The following is an 18,516-nucleotide window of genomic DNA, read 5'->3' on the forward strand; positions in this document are numbered from 1 at the left end:
TGCCCTTGTCCCTGGCAGTGGCAGCAGCGTACCAGATGGTGATGGAGGAGGTGAGGATGGACTCAATGATAGCGGTGTAGAAGTGCACCATCATTGTCTTTGGCAGTCTGAACTTCTTCAGCTGCTTCTTGGTGAGGGAGGTGATGTCCAGCTCCCACTTGAGGTCCTGGGAGATGATGGTGCCCAGGAAGCGGAAGGAGTCCACAGTGGTGACTGGGGAGTCACACAGGATGATGGGGGAGGGTGGGGCTGGGCTCTTCCTGAAGTCTGTGACCATCTCTACTGTCTTCAGAGCGTTGAGCTCCAGACTGTTCTGGCTGCACCAGGTCACCAGATGGTCGATCTCCCACCTGTAGGCGGACTCATCCCCACCTGAGATGAGCCCAATAAGGGTGGTGTCGTCCGCAAACTTCAGGAGCTTGACAGACTGGTGACTGGAGGTGCAGCTGTTGGTGTACAGGGAGAAGAGAAGGGAGGGAAAGAATGCAGCCTTGAGGAGATCCGGTGCTGATGGTCCTGGAATCAGAGACATGTAATAAAAGCTGACGTTTTGTGACAATGATTCCTGGTTCATCTTGTTCCAAATCAAGTTCACAGGAAGCCTGAGCCTGTCTGAGTGATTCCTCATTATTTGAAATGTGTGCAGGGTTTTTTCCCAGCAGGAAATGAAGAAGATTAAATTAGCTCCACAACTAGAGTTGGGAAATCTTCTCTTTTTTCATATCGTCCAATTATGGCTATTCAAGATCACCAATGGGCCATCTGATTACCAGGGGGCTGTGCCAGCATTGAAGATTTAAATGCTCCGTACTTGTATAGCGCCTTTCTAGTCTTTTTGACCACTCAAAGCACTTTTACACTACATCTGCATTCACCCGTCATACACATTCATACACTGAGCCTAAGTGCTCAAACAGAACAGCTGACCTTCCGATTAACGGCCAACCCGCTCTACCTCCTGAGCCACAGCCACTTCTAGCGTCAAAGTGAAACGTGACCTCATGTATTTTGGCCTGTTCTTATTTTTAATATCAAAAATACAAATCATATTCATAACTTAACGACTATGTGAGATGTCAGATCCACAGAAAGAGAAAGCAGACAAACTGGTTAGTAATTAGGACTCAAAGTTCGATTCTGCTGATTAACGGGGCTCAGCAGGCGCTAACATTAAGATAGCTTTCCTTAATAGCTCGACTCCTTACATGTTTGCTTATAACTTATTTGAAGTTGGGTCTCAGACATTGACAGCGTTGTGTTAAGAACACAGATAGACTAACTTCTCAGAGTTAACTTGAAGGCTTTAGTTTTTCTTTTAACTTGTTTGACTTGTTTTCCTTAGTTTAAAAGCACTTTGTTACCTGTAATGAAAAAGGATATACAAATAAAGCTATAATTGTTATTATTAGGACAAAAAGGTTTAATCTGTGAAAATGCATTGTATTTTTAAGGTTTATCAGGTTTGTTTTAGTGTAAAATCTTAATCTGAAAGCATTACTAGTTACTACAGGTGGTGAAAAGGAAATTTTTAAGTACTCAAATGTTATACTTAAGAACAGAACTTTAGTAAATGTACTTTGCTCAGACACGTGACATTTTTGATGTTTTGTGAAACAGGTGATAGGTGAGATGTTGGGCGTGTCAATGGGCAGGTGAGCTTGAGTTGGAGGTAGAGAGAGAGGGAGGGAGGGAGAGGGAGGGAGGGAGGGAGGGAGAAGAAGGGTATTAAAGCAGGTGCATTTCTGATGATATGGACTTGCAGCAATGGCTTTCTACAAAGTGATCTGTGTGGCAACTCTGCTGACTCTCCTGACACAAGGTAAGAACCCTCCTCACTGTGCACAGAGGATCAAGAATCTTTTAATTAAGTAACAGAAGTTGTTAAATAAATCCTGCGTTCAGATTAAACTTTACAAAATTGGAGCAATAAAATGTACTAAACCAAAGTGCTCAGTGGATCCTGTCACACTGAATCAAAATATACATCAATACTATTTATAAAAAGGAGAAGGAGAAATAAAGTATGAAAAGTCCAGGTTTAAAAGTCATTATGTAATCTGTTAAATTTATGGAATATTTAATGAAATTAAAGGGCAAAACTACCCAAATGTATTTTTGACATGTTTAAAAAGAGATTAATCTGCATGTGAGCAGTAATTATAGAAATCAGATAAATGTAATGGAATAAAAATAGTTTTGCACTGAACTCATGGCTTTGTTTAGACTAATTTAAAAGTTAGCCTGGATGCATAAAGTGAAATAACATACATTAATTTCCAAGGACTGCTTTACTGTAATTGTTCTATTCTATTCTGTTCTATCAGATAATTATAAAAAGAATTCAGGAAGCAGCTGCGTGATGTAAATGCTATTTTTCCTGACAGTCACTATTTGCATTCATTCTTGGAGAAATAGGACCTTTCCTTTCTGCATATACCTTTGTGATTAATAAAGTTGTACTCTCAATAAAGACTTTGATACACTCTAATTGGGGATGTTAGGATGCCTTCTGAAGCAGCTGTGAGCTGTACTCTATTAAAGGTGCACATTTGTGTGGATTTATGGTGAGATTTATGTCTGACTACAAGTCTTTTCAGTTTCGATTTGCCATCTCTGATGAAGAAAAGCGCGCTTTTCTCATCCCAAAAAGGTTCTGTCAGACAGTCTAAAGGGGATCAGAAGAGCAAAAACTCAGGCTCATGCACAGCAGAGGACAGGGCAGGAAGGTTTTGTTAAAATACTGTACTCTCATAGATTGTGATTTTATTTATATTATATATCTATTATATTTATATATTACACCTTTTGTCGATAAATATTACCAAGTTATTCTGCAAAAAGAAAACAGATATGTGGGAGAGATTTTGGATGTGCACAATGTTTTAGACATGAGGAGAAAAAATTGATTAATCATTGGTGCCACATGCACATTTAAAAAGGTTACTTCAGTCATGCCTACATGTGTGCTGACTCAGCAGGGATGAAATTAAATGAGAAAAGTTGATCTACAGGAGAAAAATATCTGACAGCAGTTCAAATGCCTGAGAGCCTTAATGCATTTTATAACTCTATATGTTTTATATTTTGAATTGTGGTCTGTAACTGGATATTTTAATAAATAAAATTTAACTCAATGACTTATAGGACGAAAAAAGACTAAAATTACACTGTTAAAAGGTTGCTGTAAATTTTACAATAACTTACTGGCAGCTGGATGCCAGTAAGTTACTGTAATTCGATTAACAGTATCATTACTGTAATTTCAATTACAGTACCATTACTGTAAATTAAATTACAGTATCATTACTGTAATTCCATTCACAGTATCATTACTGTATTTTCATTCACGTTATTATTACTGTATTTTCATTTACAGTATAACTACTGTATTTTCATTCACGGTATTATTATTGTATTTTTCATTTATTTACAGTAGTATTACCGTATTGTCATTTACAGTACTTTCATTTACTGTATGTTTTCAATTACTTTTTCTTCACTTCCATAAAACAAAATCCACATTTAAAAAACATTTTTTTAACTTACAGTCCAATTTCAGGACAGCAATGCAAACCACATATTTCACCCAAAAAGATTACAACATGAACATTTGTTCTTACAATATGCTTTTTAATTTTAAAACATTTACTTATTCAAAGTACAAAGAGACACCTGTGTTCATGTAAAGAGTGATGGCAGGATAAAGACCACAGAAGGTACCTGCAGGATGGTACAGCAAGCACAGTTCAATTAAGTGAGCTGAGATTGAAAGGGATTTGGTTTATGACCCAATGCCTGCAAAACATAACATTTTCTAGAAATCAGTCCAATAGTTTTTGAGACATGTCATGTCATTTCACACACCAAAGTCCGTTGGATTCATTCACTTGGGATTCTTGTCTGAAGAAAATCTTACAACATTCCATATTGTGATATTAGTTATTTTACGCTATACATAAAAATCGTCGGATTCAAAAACGTGTTGAATCTTCTTTCCTTCTGGTGTTAACATCCATCCCAGTCAGTGTGTTCAAGTGATCACAGAAATCTTTTCATGTGAAGAAATAGCCACTGTTCTTTGAATTTATCATTGCTGTGTGGGGGTTGGTGATGGCATAGCTCTTATAAGCATATGTGACAGCAAGCAACAGTGGCTTCTAGTAGGGTTCAAGCGTTAATCTCGGATCGAGTCCAGAATCGTTCTCACCATAGCTAAATGCTCCTGCTTCATGGGTCACTGGCCTTGTGCGACACATTGTCGCAAATTCAGTGGCATTTTCTCCCACCAGACTTCATATGATCTCACCCAGTCAGAGATGTAAATAGTGACATGGCTTCGTAGCCCTGAAGATGAAGAGTCAGCTGGAGAGTTGCCAAGCTGGTAAGATGTATGGTCTCCATGGCCTGTGTGAAGAATTAAAAAATCTTTATTGTATAATTGCATGTGTTGTTCAGGCATTTTAAGGAGTGTATAAACCCAAAGCTGAAATATCCACTACCACAGGAGTATCGAATACCTTGCTATACAAACATTTTATTTCTGATACAGTCCTATCAGATTTGCTCCAGTACAGGGTATATACAGGAATACGGAAGTAAAATTCAATACCTTTTAAGACCTTTTTCAGGACCTCTACAACATATTTTAAGACTGATGTGCCACTTTAAGCTGTAACTGGTCATGTCAGCAACACACCTTTAAAAGGGACATTGTGGAGATTTTAAAAGGAATTTAACGTATCTGTCTCTGTCACAGAGCGACTGGAGCACCGGCATATCTCTCGTTGCTCTGGTGACGAGTCCGACTATGTTTTGAACAATTAGCGGTGGGGTGGGGGTTACGGTAGGTTGTTGTCTTAAAAGTTGCACACACACTGCTCAGTAAAAAAAATGTTCTTATCTGTTTGTAAAGGCACATGTGAGAACCCGGTGTGGGCGGAGATAATGAGCAGAGTGCAGCGCATACAGACAAGAAAGCGTCACACACCTTTTCTGTCTGATTAAATTGCACACTATTTTGTGGTTATGTAATCGCACGTGACGACATCGCGATTGTGATTGCAATTAGATTAATCGCGCAGCCCTAATATTATTTACATGATGTTACTATATTCATTATAATTTCATATAAAAGAATATTGTATATAGCTATAGCTTACCACTATTATAATATTATTCCAGTTACAGCTGTTTCATTTTGGGGTTGTTGTTTGTGCAAGAAAAATGCTCTACATAGTAGTAAGTCTCTAACTTTTATTTTAAGCAGGCTACTAAGTCGTCAGTAATCATGCCTGTTTATGCAGAACAATGAGTTCAACATTTGAAAAGTTTGCTGTAGCCCATCAAACCTTTTTTAAATGTCCCGCTCCATCCAGATCTGTTCACCATCCATATGGTAGTTATCATGTTGGATATGATGTGAATATTTGTGAGAATGACTGTGGTGCAGTTGAAACAAAGAAATGTAGTTTAAAAGTGAGTTTAATATTAGCTGCATATAGTCATGTGTTTGGACATAATTTCATTAAATACGAAATGAGTGAGATGTTATTAATGTAAAATAGACCTCTAAAAACCTTACTGTCAATTTGAACCTAGACACAGGGCCCAGGAGTCCGGCACACTACCGACTGAGCTAAACGTGCGCTCGAGTATCCAAGCATTTCAAATAATTTTACTATGTTCTGGCCCGATTTTTTATGATGAGTTCTCCAGCTGGCTGCCCTCAAGCGATGACAACATTCCGTCTCATCCGCTTCCATTATAAACTCAGAAAAAGCCTGAATTCTTTACCAGACTAAAATCGCGATAGTAGAAAAAGTATAAAAGATATCAAAAAGTTGAATACAAGTTTAATAGCTTAAAGATTTCTCAGCATTTTTAAAATTGAAATGATAAACAAAGCTTAAAGTATGCAGAAGTAGGCTTTGAAAGCTGAAGGAGCTTAAAAAGGATTTGAATATTTCCCCATCCGCTCCCCATTATAAACTCAAAAAAAAGCCTGAAGAGTTCATCAAACTAAAACACCTGTAGTGAAAAAAGTATAAAAGATATGAAAAAGTTGAATACAACTTTAATAGCTTAAAGATTTCTGAACATTTGAACAAAGTTGAAATGAGAGAAATAGCTGAAAGTATGCAGAAGTAGTAGGCTTTGAAAGCTGAAGCAGCTGAAACATGATTCTCCACTGACTTACATTGTAAAAAAATTACTTAAAAAGCTTAATAGCTTAAAAAGTATAAAAGTTACAAAATAGTTGAATATTTCCCATAATGTCCTTAAAGAGCTCAACATTATGAATTGAATGGTTTTTGTAGCACAAAGTATGCTGAAGTTATCAAAGGCCAAAAAACGTACGGAAGAATAATAATAAAGCTTTGGATAACAATCACTATTGTTGTATTATTTGTATTTATTTTTCAAGCCAGAAATCTAGTTTAGTACAAGCTAACTAGTAAAGTTGAATTGTGCTTGAATTGAAAATTAAAGGCGCTGAATTTATTTTAACACAGACCTATAATTCTGCAACTTAAAGCCACCTTAAAAATTAACTTTCTTATTCTTTTCAGTCTGTCCTTGTAGTAGGAGTTTCTTGTAAGCATTTAAAGTAATATGTGTGGATTTAATTTAAGCCAATTATGTGAACTATAGCCAAGACATATCAGTAAATATAAATACACAATTACTGTATCATAAAGATTTTGTTTGTTTTATGTTTTCAGAGTCTCACTCACAACTAAGTGGTAAGTCGAAGTTTCTATGGTCACACCTGTCTGTCTGTCTGTCTGTCATTGGGACATTTTTTGTGGACATGTTTTTGGGACGTAAACATGTTGTTAATACCTTCTTTACTTTCTTTTATCTAATTATTTCCCCACTTTGTCTGTCTCTCTCTCTCTCCTCAGTCTGTGGTCGACCTACACTCAACACCAAGATTGTTGGAGGACAGGTGGCCACTCCAGGCAGCTGGCCCTGGCAGGCCAGTCTACGAACCTCTGGGTCCCACTTCTGTGCAGGAACCCTCATTAACAATCAATGGGTGATGACTGCTGCTCAGTGCTGCTCAAGGTAATCAGAGAGGGTAGGGGCGGCGACAAAAAAACATACAGTCTGTCTAAATTGGGGGCAGGAATCTCTCCAAGCGGTCGCAAGATAAATCTGAGAGGTCTTGAGAGGACAGATAAAAAACATTTTTCTGCTACTGAAATTTGACCGATATCACCATCCAAGGAGAAAATGTGTGTTGTTTAAACCTTTGATGATGTGTATCAGCAGACAATGATTCATTTTGAGGGGTCATTAGCCAAAAAGGATGGTTACTGCTTCTCTAAGAGGCAGGGAAAGAAAATTAAAGAGGATTATTCTAGAAAGAGTTTAGGATGCATTTTAGGGTTCATTTTTGAGAGGTCATATTATGCTTTTTGGCTTTTCCCTCTCCTTTATTTAGTTATAAATCTTTTTTTTTGTGCATGTAATAGGTTTGCAAAGTGAAAAAGCCCAAAGCCCACCCCAAAGGGAGTTCCCATCTTCCACAGAAAACAGCTCGTTTATAGTCCAGCTGTTTCCCTTTCCCCTAATGCAATCTCTAAACCCACTGGCTATGGTCTGACAGCTATTTAGCTTTTATTAATTTTGTAAACTGGTTACTGTGAAACAATCCGGTCATAGACGTCTCCCGCTTGATTCTCGCGTCACATGTTGCTAATCGAACTGTCAACATGGGGTGCATCTCAAGTCTCTTATTTGTTGTTTCTTTGCTTAAACCGGAAGTTGTTCTTCTCCGACATCTTGCAGACCGTCCCAAAGCTCTTATTTGTGCTCCGAGGAGCAAGGAGCGATCTCTGAGGAGCTATGAGTGAACATACACGAGTGCCGCTTTGGCGGAAGTCTTTGACAGACGACACGCCCCTTTATTTGATAGTTCTGATGTATCGCAATACTGTTTCATACAGATAGACAGATAGGCCTGATTAAACTAAAGTGTATCACTGCCAAGTTTTATATGTGATTTGTTTTATGATTCGCCTTCTTCATTTATTATAAAGATTTTTCTTTTCCTTAAATTTCCCACAGAAATTTTTATTATAGAGACAATTAAAGTCAGGGAGAGATGGAGAGAAACACTTTCTACATCATTTATCGCCATTTCCATTCAGTCACATGTGGTTGATCATGTGTGTGGTCCAAATATAGACGACAAAAAAACTAATCGAGTAAGGACTAAACAAGTCACAAAACTGCATTAAAGACTCAGAAGAAGCAAACACAGGGAAAGAAAGACTGCACATACGACTGCATCTGATGAAAGCAGAATAAAATCAGGAAAGGACGTCACATTTCTCTAAAAGCAAATTTCCTCGTTCCTTCTCTCCTTGCATGATTTCCTTGCAAGTGAGGGAAACGTGGATGGAATTAAGAGAACTGAATCAGAATCAGTTTTATTTGCCAGGTATGTGTACACGTATGAGGTATTTGACTCAGGATTGTACAATGCTCACGATGTGCAAAGGAAAACCCCTGTTGATATTGCAGGTGTTTTTCAGTTTAGAGATGTTCATGTTACGAGGTGTGGCATGTGGACAGAGAGGACCCAAATGCAGCACTCTGAGGGAAGGAGGTTTATTGAGGGAAAAAGGGTGAGAGGGACTGGAGTGGAGGGAGAGGAGGACGTCGGGGAAGCACAGGCACGGGGAACCAAGGAGACAGGGGGCCGGGGGGAACACAGGGGCCGAGGAAGCGAGGAGAGGCGGGGGAACAGGGAGGACGCCGTGAGGGAAGTCCGAGGAGGAGAGGGCCGGTGGATGAGCCCAGCCGAACAAAGGACGAGGGTGAGTGTACCTGGGAGGGAAACAGACAGAGAGACAAGGTTAGGGAAGACAGCGACAAGGCACAGGGTAAATGTAAAAAAACAAGAAACATGAAAGCCTGAACACGGAAGTGGCATCGGGTATGGAGCAACGACAATCAAGTGAGGATGGTGTCGAGAACCGGGGTTGAAATACAGGTTGATTACTGGCAGGTGTGGCAGGCTGACGAGGTGGCTGATGAGATGCAGGTGCAGGTAGTTGGCTGGGCTCAGGAGCAGAGGGAGAGAGAGCACACAGGGGAGAAAACACAGGGAGGCAGGCAGGGAACAGGAAACCAAGGAAAAAAGCAGAAACACTGATAAAAAGTAGAATAAACCAGGACACTCACCTTCAGCCGGGCTGCCACCACAACAGTTCATCCATTATATTCTGTTGATCTCCACACCAACAGATGGAAAGAACATGGACTACATGTACAGTCTGAAGTATTAATTCATAATTAAAGGGAACAATTTATGTAATTAGGACTTGAGGTCAGGAAAAAAAGTATTTTGAGCACATGAATGACTAAGATGAGGGAATTGTTTTTAATATTAGGATTCAAATTACTAACTTGTGGAAATGAAATCTCCCTGTTGCAACATCTATTAATCTCTATACAAACTAGATGTGGTCATAATATGGACTTAGTGTTTGCTAAAGTGCTCTTAACTACAGTTCTGTTTTTCATGTCTTTGCACTGTTTTGTTTCTCTTCTGATTACCTCAGATCAGGCGTAAGCACGAGCACTCTGACTGTGTATCTGGGTCTCCAGAGTCTACAGGGAATAAACCCCAATCAAGTGTCTCGGACAGTATCACAGATCATCATTCATCCCAACTTTAACTCTGGAACTTTTGAAAACGACATCTGCCTCCTGAAGCTCTCCTCACCCGTGACTTTCACCACCTACATTCAGCCCGTCTGTCTGGCAGCCACAGGCAGCAACTTCTACAAGGGGACTGTCTCCTGGGCCACCGGCTGGGGCAGTGTTGGAACTGGAGGTGGGTCGGAAAGGACCTGGATTACCTTTATTTTCAGAGACAAACTAATTACAATGGTGGCAATAACTATGTTTTCTCAGGATTCATCGAGTGATAAGCAGGTTTGAGCCCAAACGCACAACAGTGGAGAGCTGACATCAGTTTGCAAGGTTTATTAGCAAAAAGCAGAATAATGTGACTTCCATGGAAGTGTGTAACAGATTATAACAAATGTTATAATCTGTTACACAAAACTAAATTCAAATAAAACTGGTAAATGCAACCACACAGAAACAAGCAGAACCCTCAACATACTGCAATGACCGAAGAGGGACTGAAAACCATTTATACAAGAGCAAACAAGCGTTGTGGGACACAACCAGGGGACACACATCAGGTACTCAGGATAGGGAAGACTCTCTCAAACTAAGCTAAGGAGCTAAGGTGGACAGGTTTTTAAAAGAGTTTGTCTTTCTGATGGATGTCAGATGATATTCAGGCTTTTTCTTGTAGATTTGTGATTATTTTCCCCCCGTAAATTCAACACTTTATCCTCAGAAAATATTCTTTTGGAAATTTTTCTCAGATTATTACTGCTCTCCCCTGGCTCCATTTTATTGTTTAACGGACCTAATATGCAGTTGCACCTTTACATCTTAAATCCTATTATGAAACCTGACTTTTCCTGAGTTAAATCTGAGTAGGTTGAACTCTACGAAGGGTAGCACAGGCCTCAGTTGTCACAAAGTTACTCCTTTAGCTACCCGGAAAAGCCAGTTATCTTGCTTTATTGTACAGGCCACTGGTAGAGAAATTAAACAAGATGGGAAAACGGAAGACGTCAAAATCGTGACATGAATGCAGTTATTATGAATTGTTTACATCCTTGTGTTGTTAGAGTGCATACAGTATAACACCAGTATGCTTTATTAAAATACAATATCTTTGTTTCATTGACAGAAAGATGAAAACAAATCTCAGGGAAAAAAGGATGAAGTGAAATATCCTTTTCATAAATCTTAGATCTCTAGAGTTATCTTTGATCAGGACATGTCGTTTAAGTCTCACATTAAACAAATTTCAAGAACCACCTTTTTTCACCTACGTAATATTGCAAAAATCAGGAACATCCTGTCTAAAAATGATGCAGAAAAACTAGTCCATGCATTTGTTACTTCTAGGCTGGATTAACGCAATTCCTTATTATCAGGCTGCTCGCAAAAGTCCATTAAGACTCTTCAGCTGATCCAGAATGCTGCAGCTCGTGTTCTGACAGGAACCAGGAAAAGAGATCACATTTCTTCTGTCTTAGCTTCTCTATTGGCCTCCAGTAAAATCCAGAATAGAATTTAAAATCCTTCTTCTTACCTACAAAGCTCTTAATGGTCAGGCACCATCTTATCTTAAAGAGCTCATAGTACCTTACTACCCCATCAGAGCACTGCGCTCCCAGAATGCAGGGTTGCTTGTGGTTCCTAGAGTCTCCAAAAGTAGACTAGGAGCCAGAGCGTTCAGCTATCAAGCTCCTCTCCTGTGGAACCAGGTTCCAGTTTGGGTTCAGGAGGCAGACACCATCTCCACATTTAAGAGTAGGCTTAAGACTTTCCTCTTTGACCATCCCTTAGTTATGTTACTGCTCAGGTGCCACTGGTACAATTATTAATAATCCTATTATTTTATTATCATTAATATTAGTAAAATGATCAATAACATTATTCATTTCCTGTCTGCACCACAACCACTTTTACTGTATATGTATTTCTACAGCATGTGGTCACTGTGTTGTATCACCCTCTCTCACTCTCTATCGCTATCCAACTCTCTCTCTCTCTCTGTCTCTCTCTCTCTCTCTCAACCCCAACTGGTCGAGAACATGAGTCACGGTTCCGTTCGAGGTCTCTATACCTCCAAAAAGAGAGTCTTTTCTTGCCTCAAGTGTTAATAATAATATAAAGAGGACAGTCTTGACCTGCTCTATATGAAAAGTGAAATGAGATAACTCTTGTAATGAATTGGCGTTATATAAATTTAATTTGAAGTACTAGAAGTGTTTTGCAGTTTGGTGGGGGACCTGTCCTTTGGTTTAACAATAGAGTTACTCATTGTCCCTTTAATGGACGAAGATATTGTAAAACGGCTGACATGGTCCTTTAAGTTCAAGTAGTGAGAATGTTTGTTTGATCAACCGAGGAACACCTGGAAACTCATGAGGTGTGCCACAGATCACTGATGTGTTTATTAAACTGCCCATTTTAAAAGATGTGAACACTTGTTTATTAACCTGAATTTGTGTCTCTTCAGTGTCCCTTCCTTTCCCACAAAACCTAATGGAGGTGCAGCTGCCAATTGTAGGAAACAGAGAGTGTACCTGTAACTACGGAGTGAGCTTGATCACAAACAACAAGATGTGCACTGGGTTCAGTGCTGGAGGAAAGGACGTCTGTCAGGTGATCATTTTTACACCTGTGTTTGTGTCAGATTTGACCTTCTGCAAAGATTCCTTCTCCTAAATGTTTCTGTCCTTTAAGGGGGATGGAGGAGGTCCGCTGGTGAGCAAGCAGGGCGGTCGCTGGATCCAGGCGGGAATCACTAGTTTTACCAGTAGTAAGGGCTGTGCCCAGCCTAATATCCCATCAGGCTACACCCGAGTGTCCCAGTATCAGTCCTGGATCAACAGCCAGATCACCAGCAACCAGCCAGGCTTCATCACCTTTAAATCCACTGGGACTGACGGTGACCTCAGCATAAGATGTCCTGCCACCCCACCACCAGCAGCTCAAGGTAAGTGTCTACCATGTCCAGACTTTGATTTTTAACTCAACTTTAACTCTACATTTCGCCTTGAAAAGCTTAATATTAAATATTTTCTTCCTCTTCTAACAAACAGTTTCATATTCTGTTTCAGAATGTATTTGAAAGGAGAAGTGTTCATTTACTGTTTTACATAATGAAGTGCATTTGAACAATGATTTGTTCACTAACTGCTGTACATCATGAATTTCATGGCAGCATCATGGTTGTTTATAAACCATAACGTTAAATAATTGTGATCACAGGAGTACGACTCTTCGTAAAGAGTAAACCTGACTTCATGTGTAAAATCAGTGGAGTGCCCCTTTAACTTCTGCTACTGTCATGTTTTTGTGACATTAAGGCGTCACCAGGGACTGGAGCAATAACACTAGTAGTTGTAGCATTAATACAACTCATTAGTATTAGTAGTAATAAGATTAGCAGCACCAACATACGGTCATTTCAGCCCGTCCTCACCAGAAAAATGTCTGTATAGGTTGATTGTTCAAGCAGCTTATTACAACCAATATTATAATAATAATAATAATAATAATCCCGCGACCCTGTACGCAGGATAAGCGGTTGACGATGGATGGATGGATGGATGGATAATAATAATTTATTGTTAGACTGTGACCTCTAGTGGTCTTAAGATGTAACAAAAGAGGAAGACAGCTGACACATTTTGGTCATTGAAGGCTTTCGTGGTCATAATGAGTTCTAGGGGAATTTTGAAAATAACTGCAAACTCCTTTTCTGTTAGTGGAAATGATTTACCAGTCTGTTCACTGAGAGAGGACAGGGTTTAAAGTCACGTATCAAAAATCTGTGTGTTTGAATGACTTTAGTAATAAAAGTATTCACAAAATGTGTCACGATCCTGTCCTGAGCGTGTCTGGGTTTCTTGTGTTTTGTCTTTTCCCCCCTCAGTAATCTGCCTGCCTGTCTCTCTGCCTCGTTAACCCTGATCCCAGTCACCTGTGTTGCTCCCGCCCTGCTCGTTAATCACTGTGTATAAATGTCTGGTGTTTCTGTTCATTCCCTGTCTGGTCATTGTCTCATGTCAGTCCTGTCGGATGTCGTGTTGTTACCTGCTACCTTTTGGATGTTCCTGTACTTGTGAGTTCTGTTCATGCCTGTTGTCGTGCTTGGGATAAATAAAACCTGGAACTCAATTTCAGCTCTCAGTGTCATGCGTTTGGGCTCTCCCCTGCTTCGCGCACGCAGCGACCCTGACAGAATGTCCATCCATCCATCGTCAACCGCTTATCCTGCGTACAGGGTCGCGGGGGGGCTGGAGCCCAGCTGACATTGGGCGAAAGGCGGGGTACACCCTGGACAGCTCGCCAGTCAATCGCAGCATTCACAAAATGTATCCTATGTTAATATAGCATGACACATATTGAATTTACACATGAATTGCTGTTTTAAGTAAGTGAGTCTCCCTCACAACTAGCTGCTAAGTCAAAGTTTCACTGCTAACGTTTTACTTCTTGTCCATCTGTCATTTTGAAGATTTAAACATGTTGTGGATTAAAATAGTTTCATTATTGTTAGTATTTCCTGTAAACCCCGTATTGTTCAGCCTGTCTCTTTATTGTCTCTCTCTTCAGTTTGTGGTCAGCCAACACTCAACACCAAGATTGTTGGAGGACAGGTGGCCTCTGCAGGCAGCTGGCCCTGGCAGGCCAGTCTGCAAATCTCTGGGTTCCACTTCTGTGCAGGAACCCTCATTAACAATGACTGGGTGCTGACTGCTGCTCACTGCTGTGCAAGGTAAGCAGTGAGGGTAGGGGCGTGACAAAAAACAACATGCCATGCAGTCCTGTAAACAGCCTAGTTCCCAAACTGGGGTCGAGACCCTAGACCTTTGCTACTCGAATTTAAATGATTTTATCATTCATCATTATTCAAGGTGAAAATCTACATTGTTTCAACCTGTGATGACGGGTAGCAAGCAGACAATGCTTAATTTTATAGGGGTCCCCAGCCAACAAGGTTGGGAAGAACTGCTCTAAGAGGCAGGGGAGGCAACAGTCAGGTAGAGGAGCAGCTGGGCGATGTGATTTCCTGAGGCAGATAGAAAAGCAGAGAGAGCAAGGCAATGTGATAGCTCAGTTCATTCTGTGTTGGTCTTGAGAGCAACCAAAACAGGCAGGCAGACAAAAACTAGCAAATAGCTGGTTAAACTCGAACAGTTTTAGGTTGTCAAAGTGTGAAAGACATAGGGTTGATTACTCAACAATTCACCAGGGAATGGACGCAACAGCGGACTCGGAAAGTATAATCCTTGCTTAACGCGCCGTAGCTGGAGTCAGTGGACTTTCGGAGTAACGCCCCCTCTTATCACTGCAGGACAAAAACAGGCAAAGCCACCGAACGGAGAGCCAAAAAACAACAAATAGACAGACAACATTAAAACGCAACAAGCACCTGACACTCCTACAAACAGAGAAACAAGTTATTTTACTCACACACAGAAGAAGTCGAGGCAGTGGGGCACTGAAACAGTTATATTTTTAATTTGTTCTCTCAACCGAATCTTTATTAACAGATCAGTCAATAGTCGACACATATGGACGCATGGTAAAGACACCTTGGTGTCAGTTTGTAACGCACTGGGAAGCCCCTTAGCGTCATAGTTCAATGCACTGTAGTCATTTTTGAGAGCTAAAAGCAGGTGACTGAACACTATTGTATGTTTGAAACAAAAAGTCAACACTGATTGTTTTAGTTGTGTAACTAAGTACAAGTCATGAAAGTAACGTAGTTATTTTAACCCAAAACATGATGTTTCCTAAACCTAACCAAACATTAACCACAAGTTTTATTTTAAAACTCTAACCGACGCTTGAAATTTGTTCTTGCTATCTTCATTAGATATGTACACTTGGAGATTGCTTTGATGTAAAAACAAAACTTTGATTGGTAGAATAAGGTAGAAATGAATCCTTAGTTTTCTGGAGGTCTTCTCTCCAGCACATGTAAAGAACATGGACTGAAAATTATTAATTTTAGGAAACGACTTCTCTAATTAGGACTTGAGGTCATGAAAATATTTGAGTAAAAGGATGACTAAGTTGAGGGAATGAAATCTCCCTGTTGCCACATCTTTCAGGCTCCATACGAACTAGACCAGACATGCTCTTCAAGTGTCTGCTAAAGTGCTCTTGACTACAGTTCTGCTTTTCATGGCTTTGCATTGTTTTGTGTTACTTCTGATTACAGCACTGACATAACCACGAGCACTCTGACTGTGTATCTGGGTCTCCAGACTCTACAGGGATCAAACCCCAAAAAAAGCGTCTCGGACAGTATCACAGATCATCATTCATCCCAACTATAACTCCAGAATTCTGGAAAACGACATCTGCCTCCTGAAGCTCTCCTCACCGGTGGCTTTCACTTCCTACATCCAGCCCGTCTGTCTGGCAGCCACAGGCAGCACCTACTACAAGGGGACTCTCTCCTGGGCCACCGGCTGGGGCAATGTTGGAACTGGAGGTGAGTCAGAAAGCACCTGGATTACATTTATTTTCGGAGACAGTATAACTATAATGGTGACAACAACTGTGTTTTCAGAATTTTCCATGTAAAAATGTAGTTCCTCCTTTACCCAGGGGAGCAACAGTTTTGTGAATAAGTTTAAATATTTTATAAGCGGTGAGTGGAGTAGGGCCAACATGGAGGACAGCTCTCCATGTGTCAACAGGCAGGTAGGAAGGTGTACGAACACGTTCACTGACAGCAACACTCAGCACAGAGTGAGTCAAGGAGAAGTGGTAGACGTTCCACAGATAGAACCAAATGAATGAACAAGGGGAAGACAAAGAAGTGCAAATGTCATTCCTCTGTGCAGCGCCATAGAGTTTGATTCCTCTGGTTGAGTGTGCTCTGATGCCCTCTGGAGCTTCCATCTCAGAAGACAGATACGCCTAAAACTTCACACAGTCAGCGAGACGGGCGCTGAACAGACAGGTGAACCCACAAAGATTGTTCCCTGTAATCAACAAACAGGCGCTGGGAACGGTGGAAAATGGCCGTGCACGTAACGCAAGACAGAGAAGGACACCGGACAGAGAAGATTAGAAAAAAACATCCACAGTAATAACCCTCGATCTGAAAGCGGTGTTAAAGCTGGATTAGAGTGCAAAACTGCCATCGCCCTGAATTCTGAGGCATGAAGGGGCCACAGAGAAAGCAGGTAGATTACTAACTCAAAGCAAAAAGCAAGGCAGCATTTTTAAGAATGGAATAGAATTTTGAACGATCTTTATTGTCATTTTGCTCAGATATAATGACATTTGTGTGGAAATAGAATAGAAAGGTAAAGCAAATAAATAAAATAAGTAAATAACAACTGAATTAAATACATAAATAAGCAGTGCCCCATAAACGGCAGTAAGAACAACATACAATTTCAAAAGACAATTATGGTATCAGGAAGTTAATGAAGTCTCAGTTCTTTATCGAAACTCTTATCAGTTCTTTTTCATTACTAAATAAGTGCCTTTAAAAAAAAAAACCATTCAGACAGGATTGTATTTGAATATTTTATCATAACTAAATGTTTTTTCTAAAGAAGCAACAGGATTAAAAACAGCAAAGTCACTCAGATCTCACTGGAAACAAATCTAAAATGCCGGTAAAATCAATCATAAAACTGACATCAAAATACTGAGTGAAGTTTAAAACGAATGAAGAGCACAGACATCAGTACCAGCCCTCCTCCTCCTCCCTCTGCTGCTGCTGGTAGAGAGCAGCTGGTTTGTCTCAGCCACCAGCGGAGTTTACATGATTATGAGTTTATATATAGCTTTTCGCCAAAACACAGCTGCAGTGCAGAGATACTGAGCAGATTCAGATATTACTTTCTACACGTTTATGCCCATTAAACTGGTAAACACTCCAGAGCAGAGCTGTCAGAGTCCTCTCTAGGTGCATCTCAGGTCGTTTCCTCGCTTGAACCGGAAGTTGTTCTGCTCCGCCATCTCACAGACCGCCCCAAAGCTCTTATTTTTGCTCTGCGGAGCAAGGATCGATCTGTAAGGAGCCATTAATGAGGATTCAAACAGCCTTTCGTGGAAGTCTTTATTAACTGACACGCCACCACATTTCACCGCTTGTGGTGTTTACTAAACTGAATTTGTGTCTCTTCAGTGTCCCTTCCATCCCCGGGTAACCTCATGGAGGTGCAGCTGCCGATTGTGGGTAACAGAGAGTGTACCTGTACCTTTGGACCGAGCATCATCACAAGCAACAAGATGTGCTCCGGGTTCAGTGCTGGAGGGATGGACATCTGTCAGGTGATCATTTTTACGCCTGTGTTTGTGTCCAATTTCACATTTTGCAAAGAATCCTTCTCTAAGATGTTTCTTTTCTTAAAGGGGGATTCAGGAGGTCCGCTGATCAACAAACAGGGCGGTCGCTGGATCCAGGGGGGAATCGTGAGTTTTACCAGTAGTAGAGGCTGTGGCGTGCCTAATATCCCATCAGGCTACACACGGGTGTCCCAGTATCAGTCCTGGATCAACAGCCAGATCACCAGCAACCGGCCAGGCTACTACACCTTCACGTCCACTGGGACTGACGGTGACCTCAGCGTCACCTGTACACCACCATGAAGCACACACTAATGTAAGTGCCAGACCTGTCCAGACTTTGAGTTTAGACATTTGGAAACCCCTTTGAAAGCTTTAAAAGGTTTTTCTTTAACATGACCAAAATGCAGGACCATGAATTCACGTTCACTGGTGAGTTCTGTGTGACAAAGTATTAGTCACATTGTATCTAACTACGTCAATCAGGACTTTATATATCTTGCTTTAAATGTCTTTCTCTCACACACACACACACACACACACACACACACGATGCTGATTGTTGTATGCTTT

The 18,516-nt window shown here is 40.5% G+C and overlaps 1 protein-coding gene across 1 annotated transcript in view; it reads left to right on the top strand.

The window, feature by feature from the left end:
* Positions 1 to 18,516, top strand: part of LOC123962014 (prostasin-like) — a 91,128-nt gene that overhangs the window by 38,615 nt on the left and 33,997 nt on the right. The window contains exon 5 of the mRNA XM_046037885.1: positions 12,131 to 12,276. Coding sequence (XP_045893841.1) covers positions 12,131 to 12,276 — 146 coding nt within the window. The remainder of the gene's footprint in view (positions 1 to 12,130; positions 12,277 to 18,516) is intronic.

This window comes from Micropterus dolomieu, linkage group LG02 (genome assembly GCF_021292245.1).
Source record: "Micropterus dolomieu isolate WLL.071019.BEF.003 ecotype Adirondacks linkage group LG02, ASM2129224v1, whole genome shotgun sequence".
In the NCBI taxonomy this organism is placed as follows: Eukaryota; Metazoa; Chordata; class Actinopteri; order Centrarchiformes; family Centrarchidae; genus Micropterus; species Micropterus dolomieu.